Source organism: Desmodus rotundus, chromosome 8 (genome assembly GCF_022682495.2).
Source record: "Desmodus rotundus isolate HL8 chromosome 8, HLdesRot8A.1, whole genome shotgun sequence".
Taxonomy (NCBI): Eukaryota; Metazoa; Chordata; class Mammalia; order Chiroptera; family Phyllostomidae; genus Desmodus; species Desmodus rotundus.
In genome coordinates, this window is record NC_071394.1 from 52,175,614 (window position 1) to 52,193,061 (window position 17,448).

Consider the following 17,448-nt stretch of genomic DNA (forward strand, 5'->3'; position numbering starts at 1 on the left):
GTTAAAGTCCAGTAGCATATAAGATAGGTAGCAATAGGAAGAGATAAATCTAATGTTGGACAAGAAAAACAAACCCAGATTTCAATTCCACAGTCCTATTTGAGGTTATTTGATGTAGCTTTAATATATTTTTGCTTTTACTCCCTAGAAAATTCAATGATAGTATCAAAAGTAAAAATGGACTCAGCAATTTCTTGTTCCTTATACTACTTTTATGCTTCTCTCTTTCAATCATCCTTATAGTTCTCAGAACAAAGAGAGGGAATGAATGGCTTAGATCTTGTTTCCAATGGCTTGAGCTCCACTAAGGTAGGCCAGCATGTCTGTCCTGGCAGATGGCAGGACAGGCCTGAGTAGGCAGATCCTAAGTGCTTTGCACTGAGTTGGGTAAGTTCTTCAAGGTTTCTCAGCTAGTTAAGATTTGAGTATGTCAGTGAGGCATCAGATCTGGACAGCATCCCAGGAATTCTGTTCTCTTCATTCTTTTTTTTTTAAATTATAGTTGACATACAACATTATATTAGTTTCAGGTATACAACATAGTAATTTGACATTAACATAGCATACAAAGTGATCACCATGTTAAGTCTAGTAACCACCTGTCACCACCACACAGTTACTACATTATTGACTATATTCCATATGCTGTATTTTACATCCCTCTGACTTATTTATAACTAAGTGTTGACACCCCCTGCCATCCTTCCTCTTCTGATGTTATCTCATACTGCTGTGTTCTGGTGCCTGACATTTTTGGTGTGGCTTCCTTCCATATCCATGCTCTGGTCTTGTGGGCAGCCATAACTCAGCTGCTCCCCATCAGTTCAACCCAAAGGGAATCCTGGAGCTGGGAAAGGGCCCTATTGTAGCTTTTACTGTATGTCTTCAATGTATGTGATATCAGTATTTGTCTCCTTTACTCAACTGCGAGTGCCTTGGAGTGGGGACCCTCCATTTGTCATTGTATTCCTAAAATTCATCATAGTGCTCAACAGATGCTGGGCATTAAATAAATGTCTGATAAGTTAATTCTAAGCACCAATTTTACCAGAATTAGTGGGAATGACCTGAATATAGTCACATTACATCTTCTCAATGATCCAAACAACTGGATTGCCAAGCTTATGGGGTGGTCACTCTGCCCTCCTACCCCACACCCTTTTCCTTTCATCGTTGCAGCTGATGGGGTCAGAACGAATGGAGATGCGGAAGCGGCAGATGTCTGCAGCCCTGGAAACATCAGATTCCCTCCCAGGCCAACATGGAATGGGGAACCGAGGATCCAATGCTTGTTGCTTCTGCTGGTGCTGCTGTTGTAGCTGCTCTTGGTGAGGTTTGGGGCTTTGTAATTAATGTGCTCCTGGTTGAGAAATGATACCTCTGATATGTAACAGCTTATGATGAATTCAATAGTGTTTTTTTTAAAGATTTTATGTATTTATTAGAGAGGGGAAAGGAGGGAAAAGAGAGGCAGAGAAACATCAATTTGTGTTTGCCTCTCATGCTGCCCCCCCTATGGTGGACCTGGCCCGCAACCCAGGCATGTGCCCTAGACTGGGAATCAAACCAGCAACCCTTTGGTTCGCAAGCCAGCACTCAGTCCACTGAGCTACACAAACCAGGGCAATTCAACAGTGTTCTTTAAACAATTACCATATGCTTGACACTGATTCAGGTTCTGTAAAGGATAACAACAACAAAAACAAAGAGGCTACATTCTAGCTCTTAAGGGACCTATATTCAAATTCCTGAAATCAGGCTAACATATGTTTAAGAAAACTACATACATTTATGATTGGATATTAATATTTGGGCAGTTTATGATTAAATACTAATATTTGGCCAGAAATGATGCCTAGATGATTAGAAAGTAGTGAATTCAAGGAACTCTAGTTGGTAATAAAGGCTTTGTGGACGAGTTAGAATTTAAGATGTATCTTAAAGGTTAGTGCTATGAAGTACAAAGAACCTGAATTTTACTCTCTGCTGCTTCTGTCTTATTATTTTTTATTTTTAATAAAGAAAAATGTCAAAACATTTGCTTAACAGGAAGAGAAAATCTAAAAATATAGGCTAACTTACTGATAGAAGAAACACAAATCACTGCTTAAAAAGAAAGATATGCAATTTGAATATAAAACATCCTTGACCCTTTTGAGTCACACAGTTAAAAGTCTAGAGCAATGTTTATGATTTTTTCCTAGAAATCACAGGAACATTAGATTGCATTTCTGAAATATTAGATATGAAAAGTGCTTAGTGCCAGCCAAATGTGTACATAACTTTAGGCAATTCAATTATTGTAAATTTATGTAGGCTTGATGACAAATTGAACCAAGACCTCACTAACCAGTGAAGAAAAAGGAAAACTAATATGGGGACTGGTCAAGAACAGTGACAGATTTGGGTGGTGGGATGGAATTTGAAAATGTCCACTGCCCTGGCTGGTGTGTCTCAGTGGATTGAGCACCAGACTGTCAACCAAAGGGTCACGGGTTCGATTCCCAGTCAGAGCATATGCCTGGTTTGCTAGCCAGGTGCCCAGTAGGGGCCACGTGAGAGGCAGCCACACATTGATGTTTCTCTCCTTCTCCTTCTCCTTCCTGTCCCCTCGCTCTAGAAATAAATAAATAAAATCTTTTTAAAAAAGAAAATGAAATGTCCAGGAAAATTTGGTCTACTCCGCTTGACTTGAGCTAGTGTTAATTTCCAAGAAATTCCAATCAGGTAGATGAGATGCAGCAAAGGTTACTCCAAGAACTGATGGAATCATGGTGCTTGGTGGTGTGTCCATTTGGGACAGAGTCCAGACAGCAAGTGTGAATATGGGGGAGACAGGGCTGACAAGAGCTAAGGAGTCTAACATTCAAGGCAAGACTTCAGCCCCAAGTAGAAATCTAGGACCAGTAGGAAACTGGAAGAGAGGCACATGTTTGCTCACCCTACATATATCGGTGTTCAGGACCCACCCTAGGAAGGGAAAATACGCATCAGTTGTGAAAAAAACCTTTGTTTAGACCCCCTTTCCACTTTTTTATCTGCTTATCAATTTCAGTGAGATTATTATAGATAATTATCTGAAAGATGTACAAAAATATTCCAGTGTAGGTGAAACTCCCAGAGAGCATTCACCCTATCCTTTCTCCCTTCCCAGCTTTCTTGGGGGCAGCACAAGAGGCTGAGGTGTTGGCTTGAACAATGTATGGGACTGATGGTATAAGGGTAGCGGGTGGTGGTAGATCCTGGAACAGACTTGTCCTACTTGCACCAACTAGGGTAAATAAAATATAAATCTATACCTAGACATCATCATTATAGCCAAAAATTATTTAGCACATGTCATGTATATATATATAAAAAAAATAGAGCAATGTCTTCAAAGTCCTAGAAAAAAGTAACTGAAAACATTTAAACTGTAAGTCAAGAGTATGCATAAAATTAGACATTTTCAGACATGCAAAGGCCAACAGAGTCAACTACCTTTAGATTCTCTCTAAAAGAACTAAGACAGGGTATACTTCAGGGGGAAAAAGTGAACCCCCAGATTAGTCATGGGTAACAAGTAACAAGGATAGACACAAGAGGAATCATATATAGCTATACATAAAATACTTAATTTTGTGTTAAAAAATGTAAATTCAAAGCTGTAAACCAATAATATCATGTGAATGATAGACAAATCAATAACTTAAGACTTTCTTAGGAAAAAATTACAAGAACATTTTCTTTCAAAATTAATGGCACTCATGATCAGTCAGGAAAACAATAGTTTACACATCAATGGAAAACAATAAAGGAAGTGTAGAAAATTTTGTCAGCATGTGATAAAAGTGGTTTAGCAAAAGAGATAATAAGCTATTCTATAAATATAAAGACAGTTGGTATTAGGGTTACCCCTTCATCCCAGTTGCCTGGCACAGTCTTGGTTTTAGCATTGAAAAATCCTATCCCTGCAACCCTGTGAGTCCCAGGCAAACTGGAAAGGTTGTTCATCCTACCTGGTATCCAAATCCATAAAAATAGGTTTAAATTTCCATACTGTATCATATAATCTAACTCTCCTCCCTTCTCTCCCCCTCCAAAAAAAAACACAAAAAACAAGATCAATTCCAGATACTTAAAGGCTGTGAACAGCCAAGAAGAAAATACAGGATAATATTTTTATGATCCTTTTTTCAGAAGAATTACAGCAACATCTATAAAAGTAAAAGAACAATACTTGGCTACAGTGAAATATAAAATGTATGTAGTGAGCAATATAAAACATATTCCACACAAAGACTTGGATATTCATAGCCGTATGATTCATATTAGTCAAAAAGTGCAAACAACCCAAATGTCCATCAACTGATGAATGGATAAACAAACTGTGGTATTTCCATACAATGGAAAGTTATTTAGCCATAAAAGCCACAAAGTATTAAAACTGCTAAAACACAAATGAACCTTGAAAACATTATACTAAGTGAAAGAAGCCAGACACAAAAGACCGCCTATTTTATTATTTAATGTATAAAATGTCTAGAATAGGTAAACTTGTAGATACAGAGAGTAGATTACTGGCTACCTAGGGATGGGGGCAATGGGAGTGAGTACTAAGGTGTACTGTTTCTTTTGGGAGAGATGCCATGTTCTAAACTCATGGTGACAGTTACATACTGTATAAATATACTAAAACCCTGGATTGTGCCATTTAAATTGTGAGTTGTGTGGTGTGTGGATTATATCTTACTAAAGCTGTTTTTTAAATGTGTTTAACAAAAGATATCAGAAATAAAAATGAACAGATAAAACATACCAACAGAAGATAGTTTTAATGCATTTAACAAAAAAAATGCAGATGAAGAACTTCAGGAGATAAGAAAATAATGACTAAAAAAAATGAGCAAATGAAATGAAACAGAAAATAAAATTCCCTTGTGCTTCTACTAACAAGGATAAGAAATATGAAAGTTAAATATGTTCCCTTCTAAATATAACCCCCATCCTAGTATACCTGCTGGAGAAGAGAAAGCAACAAAAAAGGACCCACCAAAAGGTAGAAACCCAAGTACAACAAGAGAGCCCACACAGAGGAAAGCGCAAACCTAGAGTGTCCACACAAGGAGATCAAAGAGACCACACCACTGAACCCCACAGAATTCCTACTCTACAAAGACAACTAGCAAAGCAAAACATCATGAAGTGAAGAAACAAACAAAAAGAGTCACCTAAAATGGGGAGACAAAAAAGAGAACATGCAGTAGAAAGGAATGCAAGACTCCCCATTAAAAGAGCTAAATGAAATGGAGATAACTAAACTATCACACATAGAATTCAAATTAATGGTTTTAAAGATGCTCAAGGAACTCACAGATAACTGCAAGGGACTGAGTGAGAACTACATCAGCATGAAAAAGGAAATAGAAACTACAAACAAAAACCAGGAAGAAATGAAAAATAAAATCTCACAAATAAAAAACACACTAGAAGGAATTATAAGCAGGCTGGATGAAGCAGAGGATCATATCTGCGAGCTGGAGGACAAAGTAGAAAAAGACACCCAGAAAGATCAAGAAAAGGAAAAGAGACTTAGAAAGAATGAAGAGATGGTAAGGAAACTGCAAGACAACATGAAACATAACAATATCTGTATAATAGGGGGACCAGAAGGAGAAGAAGAGAAGCCAGGGATAGAAAACCTGTTTGAAAAGTAATGATGAAAAACTTGCCTAATTTGATGAGAGAAAAAGTCACACAAATCCAGGAAACACAGAGAGTCCCAAGCAAGAGGAACCCAAAGAGGCCCACTTCAGGACACATCATAATTAAAAGGGCAAAAATTCCAAGACAAAGAGAGGATCTTAAAGGCAGCAAGGGAGAAACAGCAAGTAACATACAAGGGAGCCCCAATAAGGCTAGCAGCTGCCTTCTCAATGGAAATGCTCCACACCAGAAGGGAATGGCAAGAAATATTCCAAGTAATGAAAACCAAAGGCCTGCAACCAAGACTACTACATCCAGCAACACTCTCAATTAAAATGAAAGGCCAGATAAGGAGTTTCCCAGACAAAAGAAGTCTAAAAGAATATACCTCCTCCAAACCAGCCCTGCAAGAGATGCTAAAGGGATTGCTTTAAGAAGAAGAAGAGAAAGAGTGAGAGAGAGGAAGCCAGGTATGAAAAAATAGCAATGAATAAGTACCTATCAATAATAATCTTAAATGTAAATGGAATAAATGCCCCAATCAAAAGACATAAAATACCTGAATGGATAAGAAATCATAACTCACACATATGCTTCCTACAAGAGACCCCCCTCAGAACAAAAGACCTACACAGACTGAAAGTGAAGGGCTAGAAACAAATATTCCAAGCAAATAGACATGAAGAAGAAAAAAAAGCCGGAATAGCAATACTCATATCAGACAAAATAGACTTAAAAAAAGGGCCATAAAAAGAGACCCAGAAGATCACTTCATAAGGCTCAAGGGAAGAATCCACCAAGAAAACATAAACATGGTAAATATATATGGACCCAACATAGGAGCACCCAAACACATAAAGAAAATCTTGGAGGACTTCAAGAAAGATATTGACAGCAACACAATTATAGTAAGGGATTTTAACACCCCACTATCAAAAATGGAGAGACCCTCCAAACAAAATACCAACAATGATATTGAGACATTGAGCAATGCCCTAGACCTAATGGACTTAACTGACATATATACAGACTTTCATCCCAAAGAAGCAAAATACACATTCTTTTCACATGCACATGGAATATTTTCAAAGATAGACCACATGATAGGACACAAAACAAGCCTCAACAAATTCAAGAAAATTGAAATCATATCAAGCACTTTCTCTTACCACAAGGGACTGAAACTAGAAACCAACCTCAAGGAAAAAACTAAAAAACACTCAAACTCTTGGAGATTGAATAGCATGCTATTAAACAATGAATGGGTCAAAAATGGGATTAAGGCAGAAATCAAAAAGTTTCTGGAAACAAATGAAAATGGACTCACAACAACCCAAAACGTATGAGACGCAGCAAAGGCAGTCCTGAGAGGCAAGTTCACAGTGATACAGGCATACCTCAAAAAGATTGAGACATTTCAAATAAACAACCTTACCTATGCCTATAAGAACTTGAGGAACAACAACAAAGACAGCCCAGAGCAAGTATAAAGAAGGAAATAACCAAGATCAGAGCAGAATTAAACAACATAGAGACTAAAAGCACAATTCTAAGGATCAATAAACCCAGGAGCAAGTTGTTTGAAAAGATAAACAAAACAACAAGCCCTTAAGCAGGCTCATCAAGAAAAAAAGAGAAAGGACCCAAATAAACACAATCAGAAATGAAAGAGGAGAGATAACAACTGATATCACAGAAATACAAAGGAATGTAAGAAATTACTGTGAAGAATTACATGCCAAGAAATTTGAAAACCAAGGTGGAATGGACAAATTTCTGGAAATATATAATCTTCCAAAACTCAGTGAGGAAGAAGCACAAAGCTTGAACAGACCAATAACAGCTGACGAAATTGAACCAGTAATAAAAAAATCTCCCAACACAAAAAGCCCTGACTAGACAGTTTCACAAGGGAATTCTACAAAGCATTTAAGAAAGAGCTAACCCCTATCCTTCACAGACCATTCCAAAAAATCCAAGAAGATGGAAGACTACCTAACTTTTTATGAAGCCAGAATCATCCTAATCCCAAAACCAGAAAAAGATATAACAAAGAAAGGAAACTTCAGGCCAATATCACTGATGAATGTAGATGCTAAAATCCTCAATAAAATATTGGCAAACTGCTTCCAGCAATATATTAAAAAGATCATACACCATGCCCAAGTGGGATTCATCCCAGGGATGCAAGCATGGTACAATATTTACAAATCAATAAATGTAATACATCACATAAACAAAAGCAAAGACAAAAATCACATGATCATATCAATAGATGCAGAAAAAGCATTTGATAAGGTACACCACCCATTTATGATAAAAACACTCAGCAAAGTGGGAATAGAGGGAGCATTCCTCAACATAATAAAGGCCATATATTAGAGACCTACAGCCAACATCATACTCAATGGACAAAAACTAAAAACTTTCCCATTAAGATCAGGAACAAGACAAGGTTGTCCACTTTCACCACTTCTATTCAACATAGTATTGGAAGTCCTAGCCACAGCAATCAGACAAGCAAAGGAAATAAAAGGCATCCAAATTGGAAAAGAAGAAACAAAACTGTTACTGTTTGCCAATGATATGATAGTGAACACAGAAAATCTTATAGACTCCCCCAAGAAACTGCTCAACCTAATAAATGAATTTGGCAAAACAGTGGGATACAAAGTCAACATTCAGAAATCAAAGGCATTTTTGTATACCAACAATGAAACATCAGAAACAGAAATCAGGAAAAAAATCCTGTTTGACATAGAAACAAGAAAAGTAAAGTACCTAGGAGTAAACCTAACCAAGGAGGTAAAAGACATGTACTTAGAAAACTATACAACAGTGAAGAAAGAAATTAAGGAAGACACAAACAAATGGAAACATATACTGTGTCCATGGGTTGGAAGAATTAACATCATCAAAATGTCCATACTACCCAAAGCAATTTATAGATTCAATGCAATACCTATTAAAGTACCAATGGCATATTTCACAGATATAGAAGGAACTCTTCAAAAATTTATATGGAACCATAAATGAACCCGAATAGCTGCAGCAATTTTGAGAAAGAAGAGCAAAGTAGAAGGGATCACAGTACCTGATTTCAAACTGTATTATCAGGAGAGCCATAAGAACACAGATGGACCAATGGAACAGAATAGAAAGCCTAGAAATAAACCCAAGTCTCCACGGTCAATTAATATATGATAAAGGGGAAAGCAGCATAAATGGAGCGAAAAAAGGCTCCTCAACAAATTGTGTTGGGAGAGTGGACAACTACATGCAAAAAAAAAGAAACTTGACCACCAACTTACACCATACACAAAAATACATTCAAGGTGGATAAAAGACTTAAATATAAGTCTTTCAGAAGAACATAGGCAGGAAATCTCAGATATTCCATGCAGCAATATTTTCACTGATATGTTCCCTAGAGCAAGGGACATAAAGAAATAATAAACAAGTGGGACCTCATCAAAATAAAAAGCTTTTGCATGGCTAAAGAAACAATAAAATAATTTTTTTAAAAAGGGAAAAAATGAAAATAGAACCAACCATATGGGAAAACATATATGCCAATGGTACCTTGGACAATGCTTTGATCTCCAAAATATATAAAGAACTCACACAACTCCAGTCTAAGAAGACAAGTAACCCAATTCAAAAATGGGCAAAGGACTTAAACAGACACTTTTCCATGGAGGACATGGAGAGGGTCCAGAGACATATGAAAAGATGCTCAGTATCGCTAGCCATCAGAGAGATGCAAATTAAAACCACAATGAGGTACCACCTCACACAGATGAGAATGGCCATCATAACCAAAGCAAAAAACAACAAGTGTATTAGAGGTTGTGGAAAAAAGGGAACCCCAGTGCACTGTTGGTGGGATTGCAGACTGGTGTAGCCACTACGGAAAACAGTATGGAATTTCCTCAGAAAACTAAAAATTTAACTGCCTTTTGATCCGGCAGTTCCAGTGCTAGGATTATATCCTAAGAATCCTGAAACAGCAATTCCAAAGAATTTATGCACCCCAATGTTCATAGCAGCACAATTTACAATAGCCAAGTGCTGGAAGCAACCAAAGTGCCCATCAGTAAATGAATGGATCAAAAACAATGGTACACTTACACAATGGAATGCTATGCAGCAGAAAGGAGCTCCTACTCTTTTCTAAATCATGGATGGAACTAGAGAACATTATCCTAAATGAAATAAGCCATGTGGTGAAAGAGAAATACCATATAATCTCACCTTTAACTGGAACCTAATCAACAAAACAAGCAAGCAAGCAATATATAACCAAAGACATTGAAATTAAGAACAAACTGACAGTAACCAGAGAGGGGAGGGAAGGGAATAATGGGGGGAATGGGGTGAAGGGTTTACAGGAATAGCTATAAAGGACACATGGACAAAAAACAAGGGCAGTTGGAAACAGGGGAGGGAGGTGGGGATGGTTGAGGTGGTGGGGAGGGGTGGTTGGAAAAGACAGAAAACTGTACTTGAACAATAACAAAATTCAAAATTATTTAATACAAAACATTAAGTACATTACATTAATGTAATTAATCATTACATTAATTATTAGCATGAATAATAGGAGATACCACACCACATGTTGATCCTATACTTTGTGTGAATCACACACTGTGCTGTGCAGTATTATATCTGTTATTGAAGTTAACTTTTACAGTAACCTGATGTGGTAGGTACATTATAATTCCCATTTTTAGAAAGAAAAACCAAGGTTTGAAATTTTAATTTTCCTAGGCAACTATTCAGTAAGTGACAGAGCTGAAATTTAAAGTCATATGTGTCAGATTACAGAGCATATGATCTCAGCCAGTTTGATGAAACAGAAGAGCTTACTGCTGCTGCTCATCCACTATGGTCAGCAACTGAAGGGATCCAACCTTCTCCCTACTGGCCTTTGCCAATCCTACTGTTCCTCAGTACTCAACCCAATTTCAACTACTGTGAAGACTTCCATGAGTGTTGTTTTACTCCTCAGGGATTGCTCCCTTAGCTAGGTACGTGTGTGAGCGTCAAGCAGTTGTCAGTTCCTACTTTCCCACACTGGTCTCCATCTTCTCTGATGTACCCGACTTCCCTGCTCTCACACATTGGACTGGGAGCTCACATAGTGCAAAGCTCAGGTTCACTATAAAAGGGAGCAGAATTTGCCAACCCTAAATATGCCTGTGTGGCATGAGGATTATTTTGAGCTGATTATTTTTAAGAAACAGTATATATAGGAAAAGCTCTAAAAACTGAGAAGTTATCCTTTTGTAAGGGACATTTATATTCATAAAGGAAGTCACCATTTGTAAGGTTGTCTCCTTCTTTGTACCAGGAAGAGCAGAATGACCAAATTTCTAGAAACTCTTATCAAAGGACAAGACACTGACTTAAATATACACAACCACCATACCCTTGTTTTCTGTGCTTTTCCTGGTCATCTTCCATAATTGGTCACCCCCCCAACCCCAAAATCTTTCCTTTGTCTTTCCTAGAGATGGTATTTAATGTGGTACCTTGGGCCACTTCAGAGACTGACTCAGTTTTCCCATGTCTCTCCCATGTATAGAAGAGGTATACATACTATTAAAATTCTGTTGTTTTTTTCCTATTAATGTCTTTTATTACAGTGGGTCTAAATCCAAGAACCTATAATGGTAGAGGGAATATTATTTTTTTTCCCAACAGCTGGTTCTCCACCATAACTAGAATGCCACAGCCACAATATCTTTTCCCTACTGTACTTATGGAACTCTACAACAATACATTAAAAAATAATACATCACCTGGCTGGTGTGGTTCAGCCAACCTGTGAACCAAAGGGTCGCCGGTTCAATTCCCAGTCAGGGCACATTCTTGGGTTGCGGGCCAGGTCCCTGGTTAGGGGTATATGAGAAGCAACCACACATTGATATTTCTCTCTCTCTCTTTCTCCCTCCCTTCCTCTCTGTCTAAAAATAAATTAATTAATTAAATATTTAAAAAAATAATACATCATGTTCAACTGGGGTTTATTCCACGGGCACAAGGGTGGTTCAACATATGCAAATCAATCAATGCGATACACCACATTAACAAAAGAAATGATAAAAGCCATATGATCTTATCAATATATGCAGAAAAACATTTCATAAATCCATTTATGATTAAAGCACTCAATAAAATAGAAAAAGAAGGAAAGTACCCCAACATAATAAAGTCATATATAACAAACCCTCAGCCAGTATCATACTTAATGGCAAAAAACCTGAAAGCTTGTCCTCTAAAATCAGGAACAAGACAAGGATACCTACTCTCACCATTTTTATTCAACATAGCTCTGGAAGTCCTAGCCAGAGCAATAAGGCAAGGGAAAGAAAGAAAGGGGAAAAAAGAAAAGTAAATAAATATAACCCTACCCTATAAAACCTCTTGTGCACATGCAAAAGGAGATGAGTATGAAGGAGTCACTGCAGCATGAATCTGATTGAGAAAAATTGAAAATGTTCTCTTAAAGTTTATGAACAGGAGAATGAATAAATACATTGTGGCATAGTTATACAATGCAATACCATACAGCATTTAAATTCATGTGCTAGAGGGGAAAAAAGCAAATTGTAAGGAAGTATATGTTATATAGTAACATTTTTGCAAAGTTGAAAATATCTTTGTATTTATGTTTATATTTATATATTTATGCATTTGTGGATAGACTAGCATAACTATGAATAGTAATGATAAACAACAGATTAAGGATGGTATTTATCTCTGAGTTGGACAGAGGGGAAATGGGATGGAAAAGTAGACACCCAGATATTTATCCATGTTGAGGTTTATCCATGTTGACAATACATAGTAGAGTCAATTTTTAAGAAAGGTAAATGACAGTATGTTTTCTAAGTCCTTGCATTATTGTTCTCAAAATTCTGCTTTGTGGCCTTCTGACATCTCATTTCATAAACATCGTGTAGATTCTTGATCTTTTGACCATGAACTTCTTTTTTTCTTTCTAAAAGATTGAAGACCCCCACCCCCTTTTATATATCAAAAACTTACCAAAGTATCTCTTACCATGGGTCTTCTTTTGCTGAATGGTGAGCAACTATTTTGGCTTCTATCAACATTTTCTTGTTTTACTGTAACAATAACAATTTAACTCAGGTTTTAAAATATGACACAAAATACATTCTTCACTTTTTAAAGAATACATTGTCTCCTTAAATATTTCTATTTTCTAAAAAATGAGACATGGAAAATGTCAAAGCTTAAATAAATATTGCTTATTTAGTTCACAATATAACTTCTAGTTCTTTTAGGAATATTGTGTCAAATTCATCCTTCATTTTTCTCTTTGCTTTTTCATACCTACTATGTTGTAATGTTTTCTGCTTACCAAAGAAGCCTAGGAAGTCATGCAGTATTAATACTCCTGCCAAGAGAATACCACCCAGCTGCCTCTCATTTGTTTTTGCTTCTGTTTTAAGAAGCCATTATTTAGTATAACTTTTTACCCTGGCATGATGGAAGCAACAAGTCAGAAGAGTTGCTGCATTTCTAATGACTTTGCATTTAAGGAAAGGCAGAGCTACACATGCACAATCACTAAAAATTCATAAGCAGATGTGCTGAAATAGACTGAAAGACTTTTATAAAATGGTATAAAGAGAGTTAAGGAAAGATATAATAAAAAGAATAAAAAAGATAATACAGTAGTGATAGTAAGATAAAGCAAACTCAAATAATCAATGATAAAAATTTATTTTGATATTAAAAGCATTCCTGCTAAAATCAAAAACAATGTAAGGATGTCCCTGATACAATGCTAAAAAGTAGCATTGTACTATACATATCAGTCAATGAAATTAGAAAAGAGAAAATAACTTCAAGTCTAAGAAGTGGAAAAGAAGTAGTAGCTCTCACTATTTGCAGATGATATGAGAGTATACCTGGCAATCCCAAGAAAATTATGGCTAAACTGATGCAAACACAAAGAAAAACTTCAATAAGAAGAAAGATAAAATTAGCATAAAAATAATTGTATTCAGCATGTAAAAAAAACCTCTTAAAATTAAAAAATTAAAAGACAAATGAATTTAGAAATAGGTAAAGGATCTAATTAGACATGTACCCAAAGAAGATTTACAAGTAGCTAATAAATACATTAAAAAAAGGTTCAATGTCATTAGTCATTAGCAAAATGCCAATCAAAATCACAATGAGATACTGTTTTATCCTACTTAAATGGCTAACAGAAAAAAATAAAGGCAATAACAAGAGTTGGCAAGAACATGAAAAAACTGGATCCATCAAAACAGGAAAATAGTGTGGGATTTTCTCAAAATGTTAAAAAGAGAGTTACCATATGAAAGCATTTCCACTCTTAGGTACCTACCTAAATGAAATAAAAAAAGATATCCAGACTCACCTCCTCCCAGGACCAAACTGAAATTACAACTAAATTAGAGAACATCATTCTGAATAACCAATTAAAGACTAGCTGAAGATGTCTTATAACCCAGGATTTACAGAAGAAGCCACATCAAGACTGCAAGAAGGGTGGAGATGCAAAAAGGGCTGGTCCCACTTCCACAGGTCACAGCTATGGTTCTGGAAGGATATCTCATTTGAGGGGGTTCCCTTTAAGAAGTGTGGGGTCTTTACCTCAAGCTGGGTGCCTGAGTCCAAAGTACCAGAGCTGCAAAGGGGTGCCCACATAACATCTGGCTATAAAAGCAGTGGAGATTCTGTCAAGGACAGAGAAGAGTCCATTAGAGACACAGGCACCCTCCTAAAGGGCCAACACACAAAACATCATTTGCAGCCATGCATCATAAATTCTAGTGGAGGGAGGGCAGACCAGACTAGAGTCACATGAGGAGAGTCTTGGGTTTGTGGCTCTTGGGAGAGAGCTGAAGGGACAGCCATCAGGGTCCCTGTGCTGAGTCACTCTTGTATACTGCAGACACCATATTTCTTGGGTGGAGCACTCCTCTCTGTGCAGCATCAACCTGGGGGAAAGCAATAGCCCTACCTTCTGCAATCCCTCTTTCCCCACCCTGTGGAGATTATACGCTGCCCTGGCCCTGCTGAAGCGTCAGCTGCCATGGCTGGGGTACAGAGGTCTGGGAAGACTCAGAGGGTAACTGAGTTGTGTGGCTTCAGAGAGGGGCTTATTTCTCACACTTTTCCATGAACGTGATTGGTGCTTCCCCCTTATGGGATATTTCCTAGCCAAACACTCAGGGCTTCCAGCACACCCACACTCCAGACTCTCAGTGGCCCCACCCACCCACCCTAATACTAGTGTGTTGACCAGGGCTGTATAAATTCTGGGACAGACTGAGTTGTGTCACTTCAGTATGGGGACCACATCGCTTCCCTTACCTGAAGCCTGACCAACACGCCCCCCCCCCCCCGCCACAAGAGGTCCACTAGCCCCATCCTTTCCCCTCTCTGAGATCCCATATTGCTGAGCTTGGGATCCTCCTGGCAGAATCTGAGACCGACTGAGTTATGTGGCTCTAGGACAGGGTCATTTTTGCCTCTTATGCCTGAAAAGTGCAGAGTCCTCCCTTCACATGGCCCAATCTTGGTCTATTTGGGCAGATAAACTGCTATCTTCACCCAGATGACTCCCTAACACCCTGCCACAAAAGTGTGAGAGCACACAGTGGGTGGCAGATAGAGTTGGTACACCCTGGAACATTTGGTAAGTGGCCTCAGACCCCGCACTGATACTGAGTCTGAACCTATACCACTCTGGTAAACACCACACCCCCTACCTGGTGACTCATTGAGAACCTACCTCATGCAACTTCAGTACCACCAGAGGCTTTTTCAGTGACTGAGCCTAACAGGCATCCAGCAGTAGGAGACAGGCAGAGGCAGATTCCAGGGTGCTCTGGGTAGTTCTTTTGCTGAACTGCTTCAAGCCAAGTGCTGGTAATAGCTGGCTTAAGTGCACAGCTTCATTCTTCCCATGCACATCCAGGACCCACAAAGGCAGCTACAAAAGCTGTGGATCACTGTGTAGCTTCAAACAGGTTGCACAGGGCCAGTCACAGTCAGCATCTGACATCAGCATGCACCAGAGTTCCTCCAGATGCACAAAACCAACACACCCAGTAGCAGCTTCAGACAACATTTGACTAGGATCCCATAAGCTTCAGAAGCACCATACCAAAGGGAGATCTAGGTAGGCACCAGACATTGCTGAGGCAAATTCTGTGTTGTGTGGTCAGCACCTGCACAACAGCTCACACACCACTGTGGAGGTTGAGCCTAACAGTCAGCCACTCTGAGGGTTGATCCCATGCACAAATGGGCCAATAGTGATCCAGACACAATTACAACAGGAGGGCTCACATAACCCACAGAAAGGAAATTCCTGGAGCACCCAGCTCAGGTGATCAGGGAGACTGCATCACTGGACCCCACAGGACAACTACTATATAAGGCCACCCTACCAAAACTGGGAGTCATAGCAAATCTACCCAACACACAGAAACAAACCCAAAATGGGGAGACAAAGAAACATGCCCCAAACAAAAGAACAGGAGAAATCTCCAGAAAAAGAGCTAAATAAAATGGAGGCAAGATCCTTATCAGATACAGAGTTCAGAGAAAGTGATAATAAGGATGTTCAAGGAACTTAATGAGAACTACAAGGTCCTTAGTGAGAACTACAACAGCATGAAAAAGAACATAGAAACTATAAAAAAGAACCAGTCAAAAATGAAGAATACTGTATCTGAAATTAAGAAGACACTAGAAAATCCATGATGGCAGCAGAGTAGGTGGAAGCTATATTCACCACCTCCTGGGATTAAACTGAAAATACAACTAAATTATAGAATAATTACCCAGAATAACCAATGGAAGACTAGCTGAAGAGAAGCCTTAAAACCAAGGACTTACAGAAGAAGCCACATCAAGAGTGGTAGGAAGGGCAGAGATGCATAAAGGGCTGGCCCCTAATCTATGGGTGCCTGCTGAGGAATCCTATGGGTTCCCCCTTAAAAGCATGGAATCTCAACCCCAATCAGGCTCCCCATCCTAGAGCACTAGAGCCAGGAAGAGGTACCCACATAACATCTGTCTATGAAAAACACTGGGGTTTCTGTCAGTCAGGGAGAGACAGGAGTACACTAGAGACACAGGCACCCTCCTAAAGGTCCAAACACACAAAATATCATTCGCAGCCACTCACTAGGGGCTCTGGCAGAGGGAAGACAGAGTGTACAAGAGTTGCATGAGGAGAGTCTGAGATTTGTGGCTCTTGGGAGAGAGCTGAAGGGACAGCCATCAGGATCCCTGTACTGAGTCACTCTTATACACTGCAGACACCATATTTCTTGGGTGTAGCACTCCTCCCTGTGCAGCATCAGCCAGAGGGAAAGCAATAGCTCCACCTTCTGCAATCCCTCTTGCCCCACCCTGTAGAGTTTCCAGGGTAGAGCTTTGGGTATAGCCAGGCTCTATCGGTGTTTGAGCCTAACAGGCAGCCAGCAGACAGAGGCAGGCAGAGGTGGATCTTGGGTGCTTTGGAGCTTTTGCTAACCAGTCCAAAGACCCAGTACTAGTAAACGCTGGCCATGCTGACCAACTTGGTCCTTCCTGTGGATCACTTTGTAGCTCCAAACAGGGTGCCCAGGGCCAGTCAAAGTCACCATCTGAAATTGACCTGAACCAGAGTCCCTCTCTAGAGGCTCAGAATCAACATATCCAATCACCAGCTTCAGACAACAACAGAGAAGTATCCAA

At 38.8% G+C, this 17,448-nt stretch overlaps 1 protein-coding gene across 1 annotated transcript in view; it reads left to right on the forward strand.

The window, feature by feature from the left end:
• Positions 1-17,448, forward strand: part of RGS20 (regulator of G protein signaling 20) — a 121,792-nt gene that overhangs the window by 85,233 nt on the left and 19,111 nt on the right. Inside the window, 1 exon segment of the mRNA XM_045186095.3 lies at positions 1,180-1,328. Coding sequence (XP_045042030.2) covers positions 1,180-1,328 — 149 coding nt within the window.